This window comes from Populus euphratica, unplaced genomic scaffold (genome assembly GCF_000495115.2).
Source record: "Populus euphratica unplaced genomic scaffold, PopEup_1.0 scaffold189.1, whole genome shotgun sequence".
NCBI lineage: Eukaryota > Viridiplantae > Streptophyta > Magnoliopsida > Malpighiales > Salicaceae > Populus > Populus euphratica.
Genome location: NW_011500030.1, coordinates 397,974 through 422,020, shown reverse-complemented (window position 1 = coordinate 422,020; position 24,047 = coordinate 397,974). Strand labels below are relative to the sequence as shown.

The window sequence follows — 24,047 nt, the reverse complement described above, 5'->3', positions numbered from 1 at the left end:
TCATGAATAGTCATCAATGAAGTACATATATCCTTTATATAATGCTACCTTTATTGGACCCCAAATATCTGTATGAACATAGTTAAAAATCCCCTCTATCTTGTGTGTGGCTATCTTGAACTACATCTTATTCTATTTGCCAATAATACAATACCGACATAAATCAAGTTTGCATGTTTTGGCACCTTTTAATATTTTCATCTTATAAAGCTCGATCATTCCATGCTCACCCATTTGTCCTAGTCGTCTATGCCAGAAGATTATATTATCTGACTCAGATTTTATAACTATAACTCCTCCTATAATTATGGCACTTAACAGTCTATAAATATTTAATACTCTATCTTCAGACTTGAAGTGAAACCTATTATAGTTTAAAGTGCTTAATGAAATCAGATTCTTCCTCAAATCAGATATATGTCTATCATCTCACAAAGTTCTAACAACACCATCAAACATTTTAGTTTTGATATTTCCTATCACAACAACTTTATATAGATCATCATTATCCATTAGAACAAAATCAGAATTGACTAATTTGTAGTTTTCTAACCAATCTTTATTGAGAGTCATGTGGTAAAAACATGTCGAATCCAATATCCAAAAATCTATGGGATGATCCAAACTGGATAATCATGTTTTCACTATCGTTCTTTATGTCTTCTTCCACTAGATTTGCAAACTTTGATAAACTCTCTTTGTTCTCTACACCCTCTTCTTTTTCTTTGGACATTCTTGTTTTATATGCCCTATTTTTCAACACTTAAAACACTATATATTCTTCCTTTTCTAGGATTTGGACCGAGCTTCAATGTTCCTCGATTCACTATAGGATTTTTTTTCTCCTAACCTTTTAATTACTCCTCACCGCCAACCCTTCACCTTATGAATTTTCATCACCAACTTTCCTCCTCAAATTAAAGCTTAATAAAGACTTGTGATCTCTTCCAATATGAGAGTTTATTTACCCTATATCAGAGTTGTAACCAAATTTTCATTTATAAGAGAATAGGTAAGGAATTTAGTAATATTAACATCTTGTCTTGATCATTAAACTTCACATCAATTCTTTTAAAATCACTAATGATATGATTGAACATGTTGATATACTGATTCAAATATGTACCCTCTAACATCTTAAGACCAAACAATTTCTGTTTAAAATAAAGTTTGTTTGATAATGACCTGGACATATATCGACTTTTTAGTTTTGCCCAAATTGTCACCGGTAATTCCTCATCCTTAACGTGATAGCATCTAGACAAAACCTGATAGTTACCACAACCCTCTCTTTTAATTATTATCAATCTATATCATCCATTCCTTTTAGTTGCTTTTTGTATAACATCTTCACCATACATTACTATACCAACAAATCATTCACTCTCATTTTCCATAATCTGAAATTTCCTAATTCATCAAACTTGATCATATTGAATTTTAAAAAGAAGCATTTTGCTCGATATGCTTTGCTCCATTCTAGTATTTGTCTATGAGCCACAATCTATGACAAAATCCTATCATTTTCTTTATAATTTTAGTCAATGATGTAGCTAGAGTACTAAAATCTTTAACAAATTTTCTATAAAAACTAGCTAAATCATGAAAACTTCTTACCTCACTTATCATCTTTGATGTAGGCCATTCTTGAATAGCCTTGATCTTTGCCTCATCCATCTTAATCCCTTTTGCTTTAACAATATAACCTAAGAACACATTTCTTTTAATGCAAACATCACACTTCTTTAGATTTGCATATAATCTTTTTTTTTTAAGTATTTCAAGGACCTATCCTAAATTATTAATTTGATCATCTAATCCTTTGTTATAAATCAAGATATCATTAAAATAGGAAAAAAAAATTCCAATGAAAGATCTCAGCATATGATTCATTAATCCTATAAATGTACTAAAGGCACTAGTTTTAAATGTTGCTTTTCATTGATCTCCTTCTTTCATTATAATTTGATTATAACCACTTTTCAAATCAATTTTAGAAGACATAGAAGAATCATTTAGCTCATTAAGCATATAATCTAATCTAGCGATACGATATTTATACTTTACCATAATGTTGTATATGGCTCTATAATCAACACACATACATCAAATATTGTCCTTTTTAGGCACAAGTAATACTGGAACTACACAAGGACTCATACTTTCTCAAATGTACCCTTTTAACACCAACTCTTCTACTTGCCTTTGAAGCTTCTTAGTCTCCTCAATATTAGTTTTATAAGATGACCAATTTGGAATTAATGATTTTGACACAAAATCAATTTAATGTTTAATCCTTCAAATTGGTGGCAAACTACTAAGGTTGTTTTCAGGAAAGACATCCTTAAATTCCTATAAAAGTACTTTAGTAACACTAGGAACACAAAAATTTCAATTCATTAGAATTAGAGTATGTCGCCTTATAAAATCTAGGCATGTTGGAGTGATGAGAGCAAGTAAGGTCACTTTGTTTTGAGTAAAAAAAATAAGATGTTTCCCCAATTTCCTTACACTCTTCTTTTCTCACCTTTATTTTTTTCTCTCCACTCTCGGCTTTCCCTATGTCTTGTTATTTTATTTTACTAAATTCTTTAATCCTATTTTTAATGGTTGAAACTTTTCCCCCAATTATTTCATACTCATAACTCACTTTAGTTTCATTTGGTCTCACATCCTCACCATTATTTTTCATAAATTATTATTCAGCTTCCTTAGTTTTCTTAAGCTTCAATTGATCCTATACACTTTTAATTAGTACTTAAAAGTGTATTTTTATCAAAGTATTATATCACTATTTTGCACTTGAAGTATCAATAACTCCTTAACTAAAGCGTGTTTTATAATATCGTATATAATAATATAAGATACCTTTAATTTATGGTAAATATTCATTTTAAATGCAAGCCTATCATATAAATAAAAGGATTGATTGATGAATTTAAGAACTGAAATTGAAAGGACAAAGAAATGACCAATTAGTCATCACTTTTTGTAGTGGTAAAGTTATTAAAAAATCAATTCTTGAACCTTGTGAGAAAAATAATGAGTCAATCTCTAAGGGTAAAGAAAGGGTTGAATCTGAATATTGTGAGGAAAAGACTGATTCCCCACCAGCACTTTCATTTCCTCAAGCCATAACCAATCAAGAAGAAATCAAGGATGAAAAAGGCATCGAAAATGTTGATGCGGATCCTTTATCAAAAGTGACAACATATGTGACACCCGGCATCACACCAATTGATGATTACTTTCTCCAAATAGAAAAAAGTTTAATATGAACATTTTTCGGTTCCTAAGTTAGAAAAATGTTCTGAAATTTTAAAAAAATATTAGAAAGAAAAATAAGAAAAAAGAAGAAAACTGAAAATAAAAAAGGAAAATTGATTTGTGCTACTTAACACGCCCTAAGATATTTTTTTAGAGGTGGAAGATATTTGTTCCGGTATGTGTCCCTAAGAGAGTAATTTTTTTTCACCACAAGCGTTGCTTGGAGTTTAAGGGACAATCGTAAGTTTTTTGCTTGATTCAATTTTATGTGCGTAGGTCTCCTTTTTTTTTTATTAATTATTGACCAGCATCAAAGTTTATTTAAAATAATCTTTTATTTCAAAAAATTTATTTTTTATTTAAATAATTTAACTTGAAATAAAAAATAATATATTTTTAATATAAAATAAAAAACTTTTGAAATAAACTTTATTATTTACTAGGTTTATAACTTTTATATAAATTTGTTTTTTAACTTTTAATTTAAGATATTAAAACTTAAATATTTTTTTAAAAAATTTTCAAATTTAATATTTGATCTTAAAAAATACTTAAAAAATATATAATACCAAACATGTTCAATATGAATTAAGAATTTATTTGTTTTATGTTTTAAATATGTTTTTAAAAAAATTATATTTTTTGTTTAAATTTTTTTATATATATATTTTGATTATTTTGAGATGATAATATTAAATATAAATTTTAAAAATTAAAAAATTATTTCAATATATTTTTTAAAAAATAATTTTAAAAACGTTCTTTTTAGAATATCATACCGTATAGAAGACGACTCATTGACCTGCTCACAACCAGAGACGTGCAGACCTGGGCACCTTTCCTTACTTCCATCAAACCATCTGACACTAACAGTCCGCCTTCCTAGAAACGACTAGATTACCCCAGAATACCTCCATCCATCTTCTCCACGTGTCACGATGAAAGCTGCAGTCATGCTGCATGAATAGTTGCTTCAAAGTTCAAATGACTACTCAAGCACCCCTCCCGAGGAAAATTTATATTAACAAAAAAACCCTTCCAATCCATTCCTTAAACGTGTCAATAATATATCGGTCCATTCAGCTGTGCACACAAAGGCAAAGATTTGGTAAGCACGGAAACGAACACCTAGTACAAGCCAGCGGTGTGAAAACGCAATCTTACCGTTTCTTTTCCCAATTTTAATTACTGGTTTTTGGTGGTTAAAAAAAATAAATTTCCAGTTGTCCTCTCTGTGAAAAATCGTTAAAGTTAATGGTGGTGCTCTGTTTCTTCTACACGAGAAGAGAAACTCGTTCAATCGCACCGCTCCACTCCCAGCGCACGTTAGCACGCCTACCCGCTTTTCCTCCTCCTTTATACGTACTGATCAAGCTGCTGTTTCTAGTTTAAGTTTGTTGTTTTCTCACTCTAGATCTGAGAGTTTTTCGTTTCTCTTCACTGAGAGAAGCGAAAAGTAAACAACTCTGTTGATTCAACCTTCTGGACGATCGAAACATAACAGTTAGCACTAGCAATCAAGGTAGCGAGCGTATCGTCTTTTTTTTTTGACGTATCTGATACTTTAATATTTTTCTTTTTGTGTTGTTGTTATCTATCTATCTATCTATCTATCTATCCTCTAGCAATCAAGGTAGCGAGCGTATCATCTTTTTTTTTTTGACGTATCTGATACTTATATATTTTTCTTTTTGTGTTATTGTTATCTATCTATCTATCTATCTATCTGCAGTTGCTTTTTATTCTTTCATTTTGTTTGGCTTCCGAGAAAGTTGAGAAATCAAAAGGAATAAGCTAGCATGATTCTCAGTCGTACTTGAATTGAATAATTACGTATTAATAAACTAATTGCTTTAATTAGTATTTTAATATTTGGAAGATCATTTTCTTACTCTTAATCTCTTCAGCAACCACACGAAGTTAGCTATTTTTTTTGGACTGTCAATGCTAGCCGATTTCGGATTTCTTTATAGATTTAATTACGCTGCGGAAACACTTTTTTTATGCCTTGATTTGATTGACACTGTAATAGGCAGATTTATTTTATAAAAAAATTGGATCAATGCATGGGAAGCTGTAAGGTGTTTAAGAGAGACGTGTTCCTGTTTCCTTCTGGTGCCATTCCGAATTGTTTTCAAATTTAGCTTTTTCTTAAAAAAATTTATATAGCGGTATATATAGAAACTGTAAAAATCGAAATCCGCTTCATTTGATTTGACTTGATGATTGAGTGTCGATGATTATTTTGACTCTCTTGCTTTAATCTCTAAAAATTGGGTGATTTGGGAAGGTAAGCTGGCTGCATTTTTTTGGCATGCGGGGACATCGAATGGGAGAGTTCTCGATGTACAAGAGAGTGTCATCTAGAGATTTCACTGTTGCTGCTGATGTAGAGGATAATTCTGGTAAGTCCAAGTACTTGTCATCCCAAGTTATTCAGTGCATATTTTACTTTGGTGGCATTAATAAATATCGAATTTTGTATCATTCTTTCAATTCAATTGTATAGAATGTTCGCAGTTCATTACTTCGTTGGATATTTTGCACCCTGGCTTATGATATCTTTTTATTGTGTATGAGTGATTCTATGTGCTGATCTTTGAGCGTAATTTGTATACATTCTTCTAGTTTTTTCACAGAGCATTCTGGATCAAGAAATTGCAAATCCTTCATGGAGGCTGTCACTTCCACATGTACTAGCTGCTACCTTATCAGCCTTCCTATTTGGCTATCATCTAGGGTTTGTGCACTTTCTTTGACTCTTTTTCCTTATTCAGTTCGTCTTACTCACACCTGGTAGATTATAATGTGATGGCAATAATGATTTCAATATTTTTGTTTCCTGCAGTGTGGTAAATGAACCACTGGAGAGCATTTCTTTGGATCTTGGATTCAATGGAAACACCTTGGCAGAAGGTGACACGTAATGGATTCCCTTTTTTTTTTTTTTTCCTGTAATCTGATACCTGTTCTGTTATCTGTATCTCTGACTAACAATTGAGATAAAATGAAGGTCTTGTGGTTAGCACATGTCTGGGTGGTGCGTTGATTGGATCTTTATTCAGTGGTTGGATTGCCGACGGGATTGGCCGTCGTAGGGCTTTTCAGTTGTGTGCTTTGCCCATGATTGTTGGTGCTTCTATAAGGTAATAATTCTCCTGCACAGAACAAATGCTTATACAATGATGAAATCTATATACTTGCTTCGTTTTATTGCAATTCCTTTAGGCTTATGTTAGTTTGTAAGCAATAACTAGGTTTTATTTATATTTGTTGGGTGGAGTTTAAATTTTAACAGAAATATGTTAAGAAAAAGCAATATTGCTTTAGCAATATATCCTATCAGCTCATGGTTGAACATTGATTCTCTTCCAGGCATGTATCACCTCAAAATACAGCTATGATTTGTCTTCCACAATTATTCAAACCCGTTTCCTACCATTTTACTGTATCTTCCTTTTAGACATGGGTAAATCAAGGGAACTTTGTCGAGAAAAAGAAATTTAAAAAGTTAGCTCATGGGCGTTCTTCTCTGTTGCCGCACTGGAACAATCAAACAACTCAATGCAGAAACATTTTTTGCTAATCTGAACAAAATCACAAAACAGGGATGAAGACCCAAACTAACTGTTAATTCTCTATTGCTAACTGCTTCCATAACTTGAACAAACTGTATCAGACTGTCATTACTTGCTCAAGGATCACAGATCAATATCTGCTTAGAACTGCTATACTTGCACCCTCTTTCCATTTGCATAGTTTTAATTACCATTCCAGCAGAAATACAAGGCCTTAGCATGTTTGTTAAATCCTTTCTCTGTTCTGTTCTAAATATCTATGTTTGTGTTTATATCTGAATGAATGACCTGCATTTTCAGTGCAACAACCGAAACTTTGGCTGGTATGCTTTTAGGAAGGTTGCTGGTGGGAACTGGAATGGGCCTTGGTCCCCCTGTTTCATCTCTCTACGTGACAGAGGTATGCATATTGTTTTATTTATGCTGCACTAGATGTCATTGAGTCCATTTCTGCATCAGTAAATGAAGTTTTAAACTTTTTATCTGGGTATGTCAATTGGAAACCAGGTTTCTCCACCCTTTGTGAGGGGAACTTATGGAAGTTTCATCCAGATTGCAACATGTCTGGGACTTATGGGAGCTTTGTTTATTGGAATCCCTGCCAGAGAAATAGCAGGCTGGTGAGAAAAATTTAAACCTGTGATGCGTGTGATTCTTATTGAACTGTTGAAGCTGAGTTTTCATGTTGTTTATGCCAGGTGGCGCATATGTTTTTGGGTTTCTACAGTTCCTGCTGGAATACTTGCTCTTTCCATGATGTTTTGTGCAGAGAGTCCACATTGGCTGTACAAGGTTTGCTCCCATTCACATCGTCTTTGTTGTCAGTCAATGTACTTAATTCATTTATATATATCACCTACTGAAAAGGAAAAATGTGATGATTTGTTGAAAATATTTGAATTGTTCTCCATCATCTGAACTTCATCACAATGTATTCCCTTCTTATCTTCTTCCCTTTTGCTTTAAGAAACACTGTAAAGTATGCACAGCTACAGCGGCATGATATCAAATCCTTAAAAACAAAACTGTCTCTCTGAGTTTTTGTGTTGAAGGAACATGCCCACAGTTTCTTATTGATATATGCAGCAAGGAAGAACTGCTGAAGCTGAAGCTGAGTTTGAGAGGCTTTTAGGTGGAGCACATGTCAAATTTGCAATGCAAGAGTTATCCAAATTAGACAGAGGGGATGATTCAGATGTTGTGCATTTCTCAGAATTGCTTTATGGTCGATGTTTTAGAGGTATATGTATTTTTATTTTTGGGTATGCTCCAACAGACTTTGTGAGTATATTTATTCTTCATTTTGGCATATACAGCTGCTATTGCCACCATCAGTTTCTTTCTTCTGCTTCGTCTTCCCTTATGTTTTCTTTAGGTTTTGTTATTCACATGTTCCTTTTGCAGTTGTTTTTATTGGGTCAACCCTATTTGCTTTACAACAGCTATCTGGCATAAACGCTATATTTTATTTCTCTTCAACTGTGTTTAAAAGTGCGGGAGTTCCATCAGACCTAGCAAATGTCTTTGTTGGAATAGCAAATTTATCAGGTACAACTTCATTCCTTGTTAACTTTTTTCTTGTACGAAGGATTTTTGCTATTTTTATCTCCACTTCTTATTCTGGTTGCCTTCAGGATCTGTTATTGCAATGGTTTTGATGGATAAACTGGGAAGGAAGGTGCTGCTTCTGTGGAGTTTCTCTGGAATGGTAAATTATAATTCTGTATCATTTTTTTTTTTGTATTCATTAGGAGATGCAATGGGGCTTGAGCTACACGATGTGGTGCCCCCCCACATTTCCTATTTCATACATTCCCACTCCACCATTTCCCTTTCCTCCCTGGGTTTCCACCCTGGACCTGGAAGTGAAATCCCAGGTCTTAACTTCTCAGGCGTCCCGTTGGGGAAAATTGCAAATCTTTTTTCCTTGGAAGCTTTCAGTTTTTAGCATAATGAAGCTGAATAGAATGCATTCATTAAATTGGGAAATGAAAAGGAAATTTTATGTGCCAGAGCACATAATTAGATATACTTGAAATCACACTCTAGGTGATCATTGTGTTTTTGGTTTCTCGCTATTACACTCCCTATTTGGAGGGGGGGAAAATACAATCCTTCAGAAAAAGGAACAACCCCCGGGGCTGCATGTCGAATTTTTGTCATTCACTAAGTTATCAATTGATTTTTCTCTCATAACTCATTTTTTAATGTAATTGAGCCTATGATCTGAGAAGCCTGGCCTCCATGTTGTGCATTTTAATGACGCAGGCAGTATCCATGGGCCTTCAGGTGGTTGCAGCAAGTTCTAATATGTTGGGCTCTGGAACTTTGTACCTATCTGTTGGTGGCATGCTAATGTGAGTACTCATTTTTCTTGTAAATGTTGAAGATGAATTTGATTATGTTAATGCATTCATATAGAAAGGTATCAAATGCAATGTTGATGGATGTTGTTGTTGCCTTCATTTATGAGCATGGTGATCATCATTTTTATGTAGAAAATGTTATTTTAATTGGCGGTACGTCCAACTGCTTGGGAACCTAGATGAATGACCCTAACTCACAAATTAAGCTTTGAGCATGCATGAATTAAATATCTAACAATGACATGCCAATGAGCTTTGCTCAACTGGCACTAGTATCTCCTTTTCCCAAAAAAGTCTCAAGTTCGAACCTCACTCACAGATTCATTATGGAAGCAACTAGGAAGTAGGAACTAACCATCGATTTGCAAATATAAAATGCTAGCGATGGTTAACAGATGATGAATAAGGCGTTTTGATTGACAATGTCATTATGTGTTCCATAACTGAGAACTTCTCTGTTCAGGTTTGTCTTCACTTTTGCTATCGGAGCTGGTCCAGTTCCAGGCCTCCTCCTACCAGAAATCTTCCCCAGTCGAATCAGGGCAAAAGCTATGGCAGTCTGCATGTCTGTGCACTGGGTAATTTTCTTCTTTTGCTTTATTGTTTCTCTGCTCCCTGCCAAGGACGAGTTTTGAAATCATTTTTTTTTTTATATTTATGAAACTTGACATGCCAAATATCAATTTTTTGAGTGAATTGGGAAATGGGATTGTAGCGCATCATTTCAAGGATAAGTGTTTCCTTTTGTACTCTAACTGCTCTTCTTCATTCAGGTAATAAATTTCTTTGTTGGCTTGCTGTTCTTGCGTTTGCTGGAGCAACTCGGACCACGGCTCTTGTACACTATCTTTGGTACATTTTGCTCGATGGCAGTGGTTTTTGTGAAGAGGAATGTCATGGAAACCAAAGGAAAATCACTCCAGGAAATTGAGATAGCCCTGCTTCCCCCTGAATGAGATCGGATCTCTTCTGAAAACGCCACCAGGAGAATTTTCAATGGTTGAGTGAAGCCGCTGCTTAACAATACTAAGGTACACCTCAGTAGTCAGTTGGGTGAGAGCTAAACAATACTACAGGGAGGGAGGGGGGAGCTTAATAATAATAAAAATCCTACCTTCCATCAGTAGCTTTTAGCATTGATGTCCGTGGATCGTGGAGCATTTACGCATACAGGGGACCGTGAAGTTTCTGTTGGCAACTCCGTCGACTATGAAAGCTCTCATGTAAAGTTCTACTGGTGTGGGTTTATGGTACCCCACCCCTCAAAAAAGGCAATATGCATAACCTAGGGACTTGATTCTTCGCAAAATTATGAGCGCATAAATATGTATGGTAAATTTATTATCCTTTTGAAGTTAAAATTGACTATTCGTGTTTTTATCATATCAAAATATGAAGATTGTGCACTAAGATCGAGGAGGCTACCAGTCACATTTATTTCTTTTTCAACTTGTGTTATCAAAATTATATTTTGCTTGGAGTTGAGAGGCTTGGGATTCTGTTGCGCACCATGCTCCGGATGTGCTTCAGTTTGAAATTGTGGTAGGAAATGTCTTTGTTCTAATCACAAGTTTAATCTCGCTGGGTTAAATCTTTACTACCAAATGTCACACAAATTCTGTTGAATTTTTGCAAAGAAAAAACTATAATTTCTGCTCTTTTTTTGACTTTAATTTTTTTTTCAAATAGTAATCTTAAAAACCATTCCAATACCGAGCATATAACGAAGAGACTGTATTTAATTTTTATACAGCCGATATTTTTTTTATTTTTCCCCCAGCCGATATTTCTGTGTATCTACGTTTCAAACTTTTAATTTCATAAGTTAAAATAATTTTTTATTTATTTTGTATATAAAAACTAAACTTATAATAATTTAATCAAATGTAGTTTTTTTAAATCACAATTAAAAATATATTTTTTAAAATCATAGTGGAATGGTAGTGGCCAAATAGTAAGGACTTGGGATCAAGGGGTTTGCAATCAAATGTAGTTTTTTTAAATCATAATTAAAAATATATTTTTTAAAACCATAGTGCAATGGTAGTGGCCAAGTGGTAAGGACTTGGAGTTTGCTCCCTCTGTAGTCTCAGGTTTCGAATCCTTGGTTGCTCATATAATGGTGAAGGTTTACATGGTTGTTAATTTTAGAGCCCGTAGAATTAATCGTGGTGCACGTGTAATCTCAGGTTTCGAGTTCTTGATTGCTCATATGATAGCCACTGAAGGCTTACATGGTTGTTAATTTTAGAATCCGTGAGATTAGTCGTGGTGCACGCAAGCTGGCCGAACACCTACATTAATCTAAAAAAAAAGATACAGTAACTAGACCAGCAGGGCAGGCACCTGCCTTGATGAACAGAATGAACTCACATTTTGATCTTAATCTAAAAAAACAGTAGACCAGCAGGGCAGGCACCTGTCTTGATGAACAGAATGAACTCACATTTTGACAACAAGAATCATTGTTTTTTACTGATTTCACATCGATTTAAATTCTATCAGCATATTAAAACGATTTAAAATAGTAAAAACAAATCAGTACTTTTTAAACATAAAAACAAACACAAGGTGCGCAGCTATCCTTGCCAAACGTTTAAAATAGGTCGTCTTTGCCATAACAAACCTCTGGCAATCCAAGGATCAATAACTACTTTGCCATGCCCAAAAGGAGACATCCATGTATTCAAAGAAGTGTTAAATCTAATATGCTTGAATGCTGATCATACATTATCGCGCGCATCCTCCTCTTCCTTCATACGTCAACTCACCACATCCGTTTGAAATAGATCCAAAAATACTCAGCAACACAAGGAGGAGGACATCATAATATTAGAATATGGTTTTACATGATGAAATCTTTTTTTGATAAAAAAAACACACAACGCCCAACTGATTTATTCATTTGTATTCTTGAACAAAACAGAACTTAATTTCAAAATGTGAAGTACCTCATGCTCTTTGAGCTCAGGAAAACTGTATGGAGAAACCATCCGAGGTGGTTTTGACACTCATGGGGCCGAAGTCATCGAAATCAGAATCAGATTCCCTATCATTGTAATCATGCCACAGGCTAGGGGAATCCTCATCCTGTCCACTACTAGTGGAAGGAACCCAGAGATCAGAGAAGGGAACTGGAAGAGGCTCTTTGATAAAGTACTCATCATGGAGCAATTCCATAGCTGTAGCTCTACTAGCTGGGTCATAGCAGACAAGCTTCTTGACCAGAGAAATTTCATCAGGGGAACGGTTAGGGAGGCAGGCTTCTATGCCAGTGGGATTTTCCACCTTGGCAAAAGAAATTGTTCCGTAATCAGGAAGTTTTACACAGCCTGGCCAGACTTCCTCGGTCAAATTTCCCAAGACACTGAAAATTCTGCTAATTTGATCTATATCAGAAGTGCCTGGGAAGAGGGGTTTGAGGGTCAAAAGCTCAGCAAAAATACAGCCCAAAGACCACAGATCAACCTCCAGGCCATAGTCTGTGGATCCATAGAGCAGTTCTGGAGCCCGGAACCACCGTGTTCCAACACATGAAGTGAGTGAACCACACCCATCGTTCTCAGCATCCTCAACCTCATATGAACAGTAACTCTTCAACATATCATCTCCCAAGTCGCTTGCAGTACCCGTTGCAAAACAAGAAGTATCTCCATCCCGAATACTCATTTCCTTATCAATGTCATCTAATGAACCCTGAATCTTGTAGTTGCCCATCTCTCGAAATGATTCTTCTCTACTAATCATACCTTGCTTTTCATTTCTATGTCCTTCTTGAGATGAGCTGTCTATCTCAGGAACAACTTCAGCTGGTGGAGTAGCATGTTCATGAAATAACGGGTTCTGTTCATATGGTTGAATGTTCTCATCGGCTGCAACGAACCCAGGCTCCATGAGTATCCTCGCCTGGAAATAAAGTAACAATTAGCTTTTCACAACTTAATAACTACAAAGAGAAAAACTTCAACTCGTCACCACATCAACATTCACCCAGAGGACCAATCTCACCAAAACATTAAGAAATGCCAAAGCAGAGTAGAGATTATGAAGAATGCAACGACCTCAAATGATCATTGAAGTAAGATAAGAAGTTCGAATCCCCTTTTTTGCTGAATTTCTTTCTTCCATTCAAACAAAATGCATCAAAGACCAAGAAAAACTAGTCTAGCCAATTCAAAAGGAAGACCATGAAAAATTAATCTAGCCAATTCAAAAGGCAGACCTAAAGCATCAAAGATTTAACATTTGCTCGCTAAAAGCAATATTTTATGCATAAATGGTTACTGATACAAAAAACACTCGGTCTATTAAACATTTGTTTACTGCAGCAAGATCCAATACAGACCCTACCATAATCAATCAATCTCCTTAAAAAAGAAAAGAAACCCATTATTTACCTGGCCAAAATCAGCCAACTTAAGAACCCCATCGTCAGAAACCAACAAATTACTAGGTTTCAAATCACGATGCACGATCATATTCCGATGACACGCATCAACCCCGCATAAAATCTGAACCATCCATCTCTTAACTTCTCCAACACTAATGCCAACACCATCATCCCTCTTTTCCCCTTGCTTAATAACAGCAGCCATGTCAGTTCTCAAGAACTCCAAAACAAGCACAGCATCCTCGTCTTCTCTCCAAAAATACTCGTGCAAAACGACGACGTTTGGGCAATTCTGGAGGACCTGCAATGCCTCGATTTCTCTAGATGCAGACTGGTAGTCGTGGATTTCTTTGAGAGCCACTGTGAGATTGTCGGAGTGACGCCTGGCTTTGTACACGTCGGAGTAGGCGCCGGAACCAATTCGTTCTTGGATTTCGTATTTGGATATGATTTCGGGTCGGGTGTGGATGCTCCAGCTCTTTGCGGGCGGCGGAGATCGGTCCATTATGGGTTGTGGCAGGTTTTGATTGGACTTCTTCCTTTCTCTCCTTTTTGTCGGAGCTTCGTTGTGTTGTTTTTAGGTTTATATATATAAATTGGTTTTTATTTTTAAATTATTTTTTATAAAATCATTTTTTCCCACTTTTTTTAGACTAAAAGATACACTAAATGAGTTTCATGTTAATTAAAATTAACCTTTTTTTTAATGATGCACTCTTAAATTTAAATATAAAAAATCAATAAAAAAACATATTTTCTTATCGATAGAAACTTTAATAATGCATTAAAGTAGCTATATGATTATGTTTTGTTATGGGTTGTAAACTTCCTTGCGGGTAAACATGTTTCTAAACACAACAACTCTTTTAGAATCATTTTTTTAAAATCTACTTAGATTCATTGTTTTATTCTTCTTAACATATTTTATTCTATATTTATTAAATTGTATCACATATTCATATTAGCAGGTTTATTTACTTACCTCAAGTTTTTTTATTAGTTTAAATTTTTTTTTCTATAAGAACAAAACATATATTTTTTTTGTAAACTAGTTTTCATCCCAACCCAATCAATAATAAAATATTGACTTTTCTTCACAAAAAAACTCTTTTACTTTTTTTTCAATAAAGTTGAGCAGTATTATTGAGTTTTATTTTAGAAAATCTTACATTTTTATTCTCAGATAAATTATATCAGTTAAAGAATTGATTCATATCATGGATCTACCTATTAAAGATCTATATGTCAAGATAATCTTTAAAAGTTAAGGCTTTTACCTTGATATGTCTCATAACTCAATCATTAAAATCATCATAATTATAGTGATCCTGATTCTGGTTATACTGATGGTTCATAGGGTGAACTATTTTTTAACGGTAATTATTAGAATACTCACTATTATTAGAGTCATAAAGGTACTAGTAACCCTAGTAGTGGTCATGTTGGTGATTTTTACGGGAAATTGACCTTTAACAATTCCTTCAATTGTTACTAGCATGCTTATTTTTATTGGATTGTATTTTACTTTTTAAATAGGGTTGTTTATTTGAGTGGATATATTGTTTATATCAGTTTGTATAAGTTGTAATTGCTCTTAAATATCCTTAAAATCATTACTAGAGTTCAAGTCCATAATAATTGTAAATTTTGAATTGTATATTAGATGATTACTTTGTAAATAAATGCAATATTAATTTAAAAATTGTGATTGAGATCACAAATAATGTAAATAAAATATAATATAAAATTAAAACTAATATTTACTTGTTTATTTATCTTGAAGAATAAACAATAACAAATTAAGCTATGAAAATTAACAAGCATTTAATATTAAGTCCTCTAAATACACATTAAACACAATATTTTGATTTCTTATAAATTTAATCAAGCTTAAATATTCAAAACTAATAAATAAGTCAGTCAAAATTAAGATAGTTCAAATTGGAAGGCAGGCTATATATATTTTATGTGCGAACAATATCAATGTTAATTCTTAACAATAGCAAAATTATACCGGAAATAATGATATTTATTAGTTTAAACTTTAAATAAAGAAGTTTATAGTGGTTTGCTGACTCGAATGCAAAGGGGACACGCTGGAATTTCAACAGATGACATGGCAGTTGATATGACAGCAAGCACTGGTGTGGCTGTTGTGATGGCATGGCAGTGGTGGTTGGTGTTATAGATGATATGGCAAGGGTTAATTAATTTGGCTTGTGCAAGGGACGTGTATTTGTGGTTCTTTGTCTGCGTGGGATCGGCGGCGTAAGGGATCTATCGTGGACTCCGTGACCCTTGTGCTGGACGTTCGAGGATGTGGTCTTGGGCTGTTGTGAGATTCGAATCACGGTTGTCACAGCTGGTTGAACGAGGCAGTGGTTGTCGCATCGTGGTGGAAGCGACCGAGTCTATTGTGGTGAGTGGTGGCTCCTGTCAGTTTGTGGTGCTGATCAGTTGATTGTTGAAGACAAAGATTTTCTGCTTGTGGCGTGAGAGATCTGGCCAGTTCTTAAAGATGAATAGTTTTTTTTCCGCTGTAGATTAAAAGACTAAAGGGATTTTTTTTTTTTTTATCTAGATCAACTATTGCTAAGATTTTCACAGGCCCTAGTAGGTCGATTGATTGTAATAACAATTAAAAATCCGAAACTCTAATATTAAAATTCATGCGAAACAATAAATTAAAAAAATTAAAAATAAAGTTAAGAAAAAAAATTCAAGAAAAAAAACTCTCGCACAAACTGAAAGTGAAAGAAAAATATATAAACAGCGTAATTCTAAGACATCCGATCCGCACATCATTTAAAACTATTTAAAATAAATAAAATAAAACAATATAATATATCCAAATGAGCTCAACGACTGGATCACCGCATATCGTCTTCGTCGTAATATAGATATGGTGTCCTCACTACAACCAAATATAACCCTAAACCAGGACAGATCGCTGGGGCACCTGCAGATGCAACCAACCTTCTGTACAAAAATATTTAACGATGATGAAACTCGCTGGGGCACCTGCAGATGCAACCTTCTGTACAAAAATATTAAATGATGATGATGAAACCATATCGGTCACTGCTCTCCTGGGTCTACGTACTTGATTTTGGACTGGCAGAGAAAGTGAGTAGCCTGAAAAAGAGTGCAACATGGGCGTGGGGCCATCTTGATCCATCTAATCGAGAGGTTTCTAATTTATGGTCTTGCTCGAAACAGACAAGGATGGTGGCTGATCGAGATGATACCATCCGCCACATTCATGAATCAACAACCTACTTTTCCTGCTTATTGTAGAGAAGTTTAAAATTTTGTCTACGATTTGTGTTCACTATTTTATGTAAAATCAGTAACTTTAAGGTAAGGCACTCAATTTGATTACCCCAGTAGTTTTTCTTAAGGATTTTCTGGTTATGTAAAATAGAGAGTAATCAATCAACAAGCATCACCATGCCAGCTCCAGTAACTTTTCTTCTTTTTTTCTTTTTTTTGTCTTCTAAAGAAACATCATGTATACCATCCTTTTACTTGAAAAAGGCAAACAAGTTATACTAAACTTGAATGAATTTACTTCACTACATTAAAATTACAAGAGAGAATGAACAATTCCCTCCATGCTGCTTCTAATCAAGTTTATAGATGCTTCTACACAAGAAAATTGCTACTCCATAATATTTGTAACACAAGAAAATTGCTACTCCATAATATTCCATACACACAAAGAAAGAAAATTATAGATGCAATCAGCGGCTGCTAGGAACCAGCATTGAATACCCAAAAGTCCCTTAAAAAACAACGATGCTTCAAGAGTGCGGTGGTGTTTTCAATCCATTCTGCCATCCATCAACCTATGCGACACAACCTCCACACACGATGCTCCTGCAATAGATAAAAAGCACTAGCCTATTTAACGGAGAAACTTAAGTATCCATGTATGTAATTAAGATATTGCAGGCGAGGAAAAGGATGATTCAACTACTCAAGTTCAGAAATATAATGGATTCAACCTTGGTTGACCATAATGATGAAGAGAAGACCACAGCTACTCATGAGTCCTGACTTGTTTATGGTTGACACCAAAAACAAATACCAACAGTAAAGGCATCCCCACGATCTACCTTTTGCACACCGAGGATGGTTTAAACAGGACATCCACAAATGGAATGTTGCATTCGCATTTCTTGTGGCTTTGTCTAAGATTCAAAATCTAGACGATAACATGGGGAGACAAACTCACTTAACAACTAAGGTAAGCCACTAAGGGTTGGACTTCAATATTCTTTGGTTCCTGCCAAATACGCACCTCGACCAATGTATCCATTTTTGGATTCTCAATGTCGAGGTTAGATGTCCAAATAGTCCACACAATCAAATGAGGGAAAAAGGCTAATAGACTTGTAATTGGTTGCGAGAAACCTTCCCTTTGCCAAGCCTCTGTATTTCTTCCCACTCCCTTTTTATCATCTACTACCTGATTCTAAATTTATTTGGCAACAGCATTGCAGTAGAGCAATGGGAATAATCAAACAAGAGAAAGCAGAATGAAGTACTAACGCAATAGTGCAACCAGCACTTCGGCTCCTTTTCTTCCTTGCCATCTCCTTCCTCCTTGGAGGTTGAATAACAACCTTGATTGCAGTATCAAAAACAGCTTTGACATTCTGAATGATCAACCACAAATCATTTCATGCACTAATCATCGTAAGGAAACGAAAAGGGAAAAGAAAAACTGGACTTTCAGAGCACCATATAAAACATTTCTCAAAGCTAAGAATCACGCAAGGTAATCTACCTGCTGAGTCTTAGAGCTGCACTCAATATATGCTGCTGCACCAATCTGCTTCCTGAGCTCCTCCCCCTGGTTATATAACATAAGATCTTTGTAGCAACTGTATGCCACACAAGAAAAATAAACTCACAATTGAAGCCAAAAATCAACAAATACATACCTGAGCAGATGTTATGACATTAGAATTCATATGATCAACCAGATATCCTCTGTCTTCACGAAGGTCTGTAACAGATAAAATATTAAAACCTAGTAAAATACACAAAAAGCCATCTAAATAGACACGCATGGTTAGGATCAAATTTCTATTTCTCGAACTTGCTTACCCAATTTCGTTCCAACAAGAACAATCGGAACATTTGGTGCAAATCGACGCAGTTCAGGCATCCACTGAAATATCAAATTGGATGGAAAGCCTCAGTTATTGATGTATCGAGATATCTAATTCAGAAACCAAAAGCTCCTGAAGAAAATAGCCAATGTCTAGAGTCCAGGAATTACATTAATGTCAGGAGGGTGCGCAGAGTAAACAATATTAGGGTTTAATTTGAAATGAACAGTATGAGACTTTTTCCAAGAATGATCTTAAAATATCCTTGACAATTGGAAAGTGAAAAGACAAGACAAAGAAAAGTAGGAAAAGACAACAACATTAAAGTTTGTACCTTCTTAAGAACATTTTCGTAACTTGCTCTACTAATTAAGGAGAAAGCCAGCACAAATATGTCTGCACCTCTGTAACTGAGGGGCCTCAGCCTGCTGTAATCCTCCTGACCTTCAATTAAGATTAAGTTAAAGTAATTAGTCATAAATTTAGTAGCAACCAGAACCTAACGACAGACTCTGAAATTCTGACAGGCAGCATTAGAACTTAAAAAGGCTTGGTTTATGCGGACATCCAAATACCTGCAGTATCCCACAGTCCCAAATTGACAATGCTCCCATCCACAGCCACATTAGCACTAAAATTATCAAACACTGTGGGTATATAATCCTGGGAAGAGCAAACAAGAAATATGGGTCTGTGAGGGAGGAATATCCTTATATAGCCATTAACCAAAAACTTTCAAAAACTCTTACTGAAACCTTGACCAATAACGATGAAGATGAAACAACCAACAAAATAAATAAAAAAAGAAGCAATCTTTAAACAGACCCATATGGAGAAATGTCATGGGAAGTCATAAATGGAGCCAATTAAAGCAGCAAAGCCAAAAAAAAGTGAGAGAAGGGTTGTTAATGTCAAGTGGTTGAGCGAGGATGGGGATGTATGTCTTAAAACTACAGAAAAAGAATCCTTACAGTAGGGAACTTGTTGCTGGTATAACAAATGAGCATACAGGTTTTGCCAACAGCTCCATCTCCAACTGTAACACATTTAATGAACTTGGAAGCACTCATCTCCTCTTAACCTGAGAACAACTTGCACAGTAACTCTTCTTTTAACTACAGGGAGAGAGTTTGGGATATATTAAACCCTCTAAAAGGTTGAGTTAAAGCAAAGAAAGATGCTTAAAGAAGGAAAAGTTGAACCGAAGATATTAAAAAAGCTAGTGAACTGCGAACTAGAAATGTGAAAGCTGAAGGGATGATATAATAGAGGTCTTTTCTCTCGGGTCTCTATTTCTGTTGGAGGTAGAGAGAGAGAGAGATCCTGTCTTTAGTCAAAGGTCCGTCGCTCTTTATCGTCCCTCTCGAGAAATTTCAAAGCCAACAGAAATATTTTTTGAAATGCAGAAAACCGGGCCCCTCTCTCAAACGGCAACTATTCGATCCCTGCCGTTTGGATGGATTTGATGCCTCCTCCAATGTTACAGAGTAGCGTTTTGGTTGAAAATGTGTTTTTTATATAAATATATTAAAAAAATATTTTATTTTAAAAAAATTACTTTTAATATTATTAATCTACCAAATAAGAACAAGGATCCACCAAGCCATACGAACAGCTTTCTGTTCTCTATGCGCCATCGCATAATATAAAAGAGAAAATAAGCCTTGGGAACTTCAGCTCGAGAGCCAGCAAGAAAACAACAACGACAAAAACAGAGCCGCAGCCAGAGCTTCTATAAGCAGTGTTTGGCTGTTTGTTTTATATTTTAAAAATATTTTTAAAAATTTAAATTTTTTTACTATTTTTAACTTATTTTTATATCATCTTAATACATTAATTTTAAAAATAATTTTAAAAAATAAAAAAATATTATTTTGATATATTTTTTAAATAAAAAGTACTTTAAAAAACAATCTCAAATACACTTTTTATTTTTTCATGGGGCTTATTTTTTAAATTTTGATTTTTATTTTAAATTAATTTTTCTAGAATTTTTTTCATGTTTATGTAAAAATATTTTTATATAACAATTAATTTAAAAAATAATTAATACTATAATTTTAAATATTATTTTAGAAAATGTTTAGAAATATAACTGGTCGTGTATTTTTTAAAATTTAAAATTTTTAATGTTTAAATTTAATTTTTTTATATTACTAGATTGTTTTTATTTGATGTTGTTGAGTGGAAATTGAATTTAAAAAGTAAAAAGTAATATTTAAGTATATGTTTAAATAAAAATATTCTAAAAAGTAATTATTACCGATACATAAACAGTGACTAGTCGCTTGCTAAAAAACAGTACAAGTGTTTTAAAATTGGTTTCTTTCCCGACAATTGAAATGCGACCGTTAGGTAATATTGGACTAATAATATAATACACATGCAAGCGCTAGTGGGGTGGTGGTCCTTTCATGGATTGCCGTCCATCTATCAGAGATTTAGGTAGTTTTTGTTGGTAGTTATTTTAAAAAATATATAAAAAATAACGTTATTTTATATTTTAAAATTTATTTTTAACAATAATATATTAAACATTAAAATATTAAAAAAATAAAAAATCATAAAATATAGTTTCAAAATCGCTGGCATTTGTTCAATAAATATTTGCAGCAGTTTCTAAATCATTTAGATTTCTGGATAGTTTTTATGATAGTTTATCATTAAGTATTATTTTTTAAATTTTAAAAAAAAAAAATTAAATTTTTATTTTATTTTTTTGTTTCTGATTAATATTTTTTTTTATTTTTAAATCATTTTAATATGTTGATGTTAAAAATAATTTTTAAAAATAATAAAATATTATTTTGATATATTTCTAAATAAAAAATCTTTAAAAAAATAACTACAACCACACTTTTAAATAGATATTTTTATTTATAATTAAAGTTTGTTTGTTTTATTAAAAATATTTTAAAAAATTAAAAAATATATTTATTTTTATTTTAAATTATTTTGTTGTTGTCAATTTATTTTCAAACAAAAAAACCTTAAAAAACAATTTAAATCATGCTGTTAGTGTAGATTCAACAACTGATTTTGATTAAAAAAAAATTTATTTGAGCACAAGTAAGTTGATTAAAAATTTACAGAAAATGGTTCTACAGATAATCACCGAGCACGCGATTAATTACTTGTCTAGTGCAATCCTAATAGGAGTGCACTTTTAAATCACCTCTTTCATGACAGTCGCTTTAATTTAAAAGTTTTAAAGCTTAAATTGTCCTCGTGAATTGTAAAAACACCTGTAAAATGAACTCCAATAACCGCCTTGGAGTTGAAAATTCCGCATAAAGGTGAACGAAAGTTTAAATAAAGTTCTCTAAAAAAGAAAAAAAATGATAAATTGATTCATTTATGTCCCCACCTCATTGTGAACACTTCTTTTACTCTTCATGTTACCTTTAAAATCATAAAATAAATTAAAAGAGCAAGCTGATTCACTGTTGCACCTATTTTGAAGAGATGTACTGTCCATTTGGTGCCGTGGTCCCACCTATTTTTTAAGAAAATTTTAATTTTTTTAAATTAATTTTTTTAGTATTTTAAGATTGTAAATGAGGTTATTGAAGTTTTTATAATTTTATTTATATAAAAATGAGTTGAAAAATCAAGGTTTTTGGATTCAAATATCATAAAACCTGATTTTTTTTTTTAATGATGAGAGATGAATGAAATTTATCACAATAAATAACATGTCATCTTCACTTTATTTATTTGATTTAAAAAAATATTTTACAAAAAGTATTTTTAATTGAGATTGATTTGATATTTATATATATTTGTTTAAAATTATAGTTGAAATTAAGACTGAACAAAAAATAATTTATCGTAATTGATTAAAAGAATGTTTTTCAAATAAAAATTACATAATATATATATATATATTATGATTTTTAATTTAAATATTATAAATTTAATTACTGCTATTAATTTATGAAATAAATAATACTTATATTATATATTTTTTATTATTCTATTAAACTATCTATAATTTCATTAAGCACATTAGTTTCTTAAGCGTGCAATAACAGTAGTTAAAATATTATCAGGAATAAAATTTAGATTGTGATTAAATTGTGTAAATATTATGTAATAAGCTATCTTCTTCTAATTTTTTAAATAATATATAATTAAAAAAAAAATTGAATTGAATTGAATTTTTTTAACTAAATCAAACCTGATTTAATGTATTTAACTCTAGACTAAAACAATTAAAAAATAAAAAATAACTTTATTATTTATATAAACAGTGAAAAGCTCCACTATATAATAAAGTAACTTACATGTATATTCACATGTTTGCATAAAGTAATAGAGAGCTCATTTCCACGAACCTAAAGTTTTAGCAAAATTTATATGGATTCCACATCAATTTATAATTGTATCTTATTATTACCAAATAGTCTAAATGTTTTAAATACTGCTGTAGCTGTTTAAACAAACAGATATTAAACTAGGCATGCCTGGGATTTTTTTGGCTAGGCACGCAGACCTAGCAATCTAGACCCATACACGCCTAGCTTCTCTTTGCCCTCTCTTCTTGTTTTTTGTTTAACTTTTTAGCATCTTAAAATAAAAATCCTTTTAAAATAAAAATATATAATAATAATTAAAAAAATCATTTAATTGTGCCAAAAATTTAAATTAAATTAGAAATTTTTATAATTATATTTACATTTTTTTATAATTATATATGAAAATAATATACATAATATTTTAAAAAACATGCATCAACATTTAATGAGAATAAAATATATATTTTTTATTTAATTGATTGTTCTTTTATTTTCTTACACATTTGCATAAAAATTGGTTCACAAATCATGATAAGTTTTTATATAAAAATTATGCTTTTAATAAAAACATATTCTTATAAAAATAAAAATAAATAAAGAAATAAAAAGAAACATTGAATAAAGAAATACATTTTTCCTTTTAAATATAATTATTTTGAATTCTTATACGATTTTGTTTTAATTGATTTAATACTCTATTAAAGAGAAGTTATTGTTTATAAAATATTCACGGTTTTGTTTAAAAAGAAAATTGCAAAATTTTTGGATTTTTCCTCATAACTGAAACCATTAAATTTCTTTTCACATATTTTTTTTAATAGCTAAAAATTTAAATAAAAATTATTTAAAAATGATCGAGTGAAAAAAAACCTAATATTATTTTATTATAAATCATATTATTATTATTATTATTATTATACATAATACTAAAATGTGAGGTATTTTTACTATTCACAAAAACACTATTCACCTTCTGACATTTTATTCTAGATTACAATAGTTCAATTTTTTTCAAATTTTGATTTGGT

The 24,047-nt window shown here is 32.6% G+C and overlaps 3 protein-coding genes and 1 long non-coding RNA gene across 7 annotated transcripts; 2 read left to right on the top strand and 2 right to left on the bottom strand.

The window, feature by feature from the left end:
* Nucleotides 1-4,355: 4,355 nt before the first annotated feature.
* On the top strand, nt 4,356-10,621 carry LOC105142443 (probable plastidic glucose transporter 2). 3 transcript variants are annotated; one of them, XM_011050076.1, is made up of 15 exons: nt 4,357-4,592; nt 4,682-4,789; nt 5,558-5,672; nt 5,896-6,007; nt 6,116-6,183; nt 6,281-6,413; nt 7,146-7,245; nt 7,353-7,465; nt 7,544-7,637; nt 7,932-8,085; nt 8,250-8,393; nt 8,480-8,553; nt 9,114-9,202; nt 9,675-9,789; nt 9,985-10,621. In XM_011050076.1, exons 3-15 carry the CDS (start codon nt 5,582-5,584, stop codon nt 10,165-10,167), a joined length of 1,470 nt encoding a protein of 489 aa, XP_011048378.1. In that variant the 5' UTR covers nt 4,357-4,592; nt 4,682-4,789; nt 5,558-5,581; the 3' UTR covers nt 10,168-10,621. The 3 variants fall into 3 exon arrangements, with proteins under 3 accessions (XP_011048379.1, XP_011048378.1, XP_011048377.1); XM_011050077.1 differs by having other exon boundaries at nt 4,356-4,789; nt 5,563-5,672; XM_011050075.1 differs by having other exon boundaries at nt 4,357-4,789.
* Nucleotides 10,622-12,097: 1,476 nt separating this feature from the next.
* Nucleotides 12,098-14,169, bottom strand: LOC105142442 (cyclin-dependent kinase F-1). The gene is made up of 2 exons (XM_011050074.1): nt 13,609-14,169; nt 12,098-13,117 (listed from the first exon to the last, which is right to left on the bottom strand). Exons 1-2 carry the CDS (start codon nt 14,104-14,106, stop codon nt 12,179-12,181), a joined length of 1,437 nt encoding a protein of 478 aa, XP_011048376.1. The 5' UTR covers nt 14,107-14,169; the 3' UTR covers nt 12,098-12,178.
* A 2,963-nt stretch (nt 14,170-17,132) lies between these two features.
* ROP9 (RHO-related protein from plants 9) lies at nt 17,133-20,047 on the bottom strand. Of its 2 annotated transcripts, XR_845558.1 has the most exons (9): nt 19,693-20,047; nt 19,297-19,384; nt 19,056-19,165; nt 18,717-18,780; nt 18,551-18,615; nt 18,394-18,459; nt 18,156-18,262; nt 17,277-17,480; nt 17,138-17,234 (listed from the first exon to the last, which is right to left on the bottom strand). XR_845558.1 is itself a non-coding variant. In XM_011050072.1 (8 exons), exons 1-8 carry the CDS (start codon nt 19,789-19,791, stop codon nt 17,450-17,452), a joined length of 630 nt encoding a protein of 209 aa, XP_011048374.1. In that variant the 5' UTR covers nt 19,792-20,047; the 3' UTR covers nt 17,133-17,449. The 2 variants fall into 2 exon arrangements, 1 of the variants encoding a protein (XP_011048374.1); XM_011050072.1 differs by having other exon boundaries at nt 17,133-17,480.
* On the top strand, nt 17,487-23,164 carry LOC105142441 (uncharacterized). Its single transcript, XR_845559.1, has 3 exons — nt 17,487-17,696; nt 20,945-20,949; nt 23,154-23,164. It is a non-coding gene; the product is annotated as an uncharacterized LOC105142441 (long non-coding RNA).
* The last annotated feature ends 883 nt before the right edge of the window (nt 23,165-24,047 follow it).

Bases quoted from the DNA above. Each gene is read 5' to 3' on its own strand.
- ROP9 (XM_011050072.1), bottom strand. From the start codon at position 19,791: ATGAGTGCTTCCAAGTTCATTAAATGTGTTACAGTTGGAGATGGAGCT. The intron at 19,166-19,296 runs GTATTTGGATGT...TCTTAATTGAAG, and splicing joins GGGACTGTGGGATACTGCAG to GTCAGGAGGATTACAGCAGG. The intron at 18,781-19,055 runs GTACAAACTTTA...TTGATATTTCAG, and splicing joins ACGAAAATGTTCTTAAGAAG to TGGATGCCTGAACTGCGTCG.
- LOC105142443 (XM_011050077.1), top strand. From the start codon at position 5,582: ATGCGGGGACATCGAATGGGAGAGTTCTCGATGTACAAGAGAGTGTCA. The intron at 7,638-7,931 runs GTTTGCTCCCAT...TGATATATGCAG, and splicing joins GTCCACATTGGCTGTACAAG to CAAGGAAGAACTGCTGAAGC. The intron at 8,394-8,479 runs GTACAACTTCAT...GGTTGCCTTCAG, and splicing joins TGGAATAGCAAATTTATCAG to GATCTGTTATTGCAATGGTT.
- LOC105142442 (XM_011050074.1), bottom strand. From the start codon at position 14,106: ATGGACCGATCTCCGCCGCCCGCAAAGAGCTGGAGCATCCACACCCGA. The intron at 13,118-13,608 runs GTAAATAATGGG...CTTTATTTCCAG, and splicing joins AGTTGGCTGATTTTGGCCAG to GCGAGGATACTCATGGAGCC.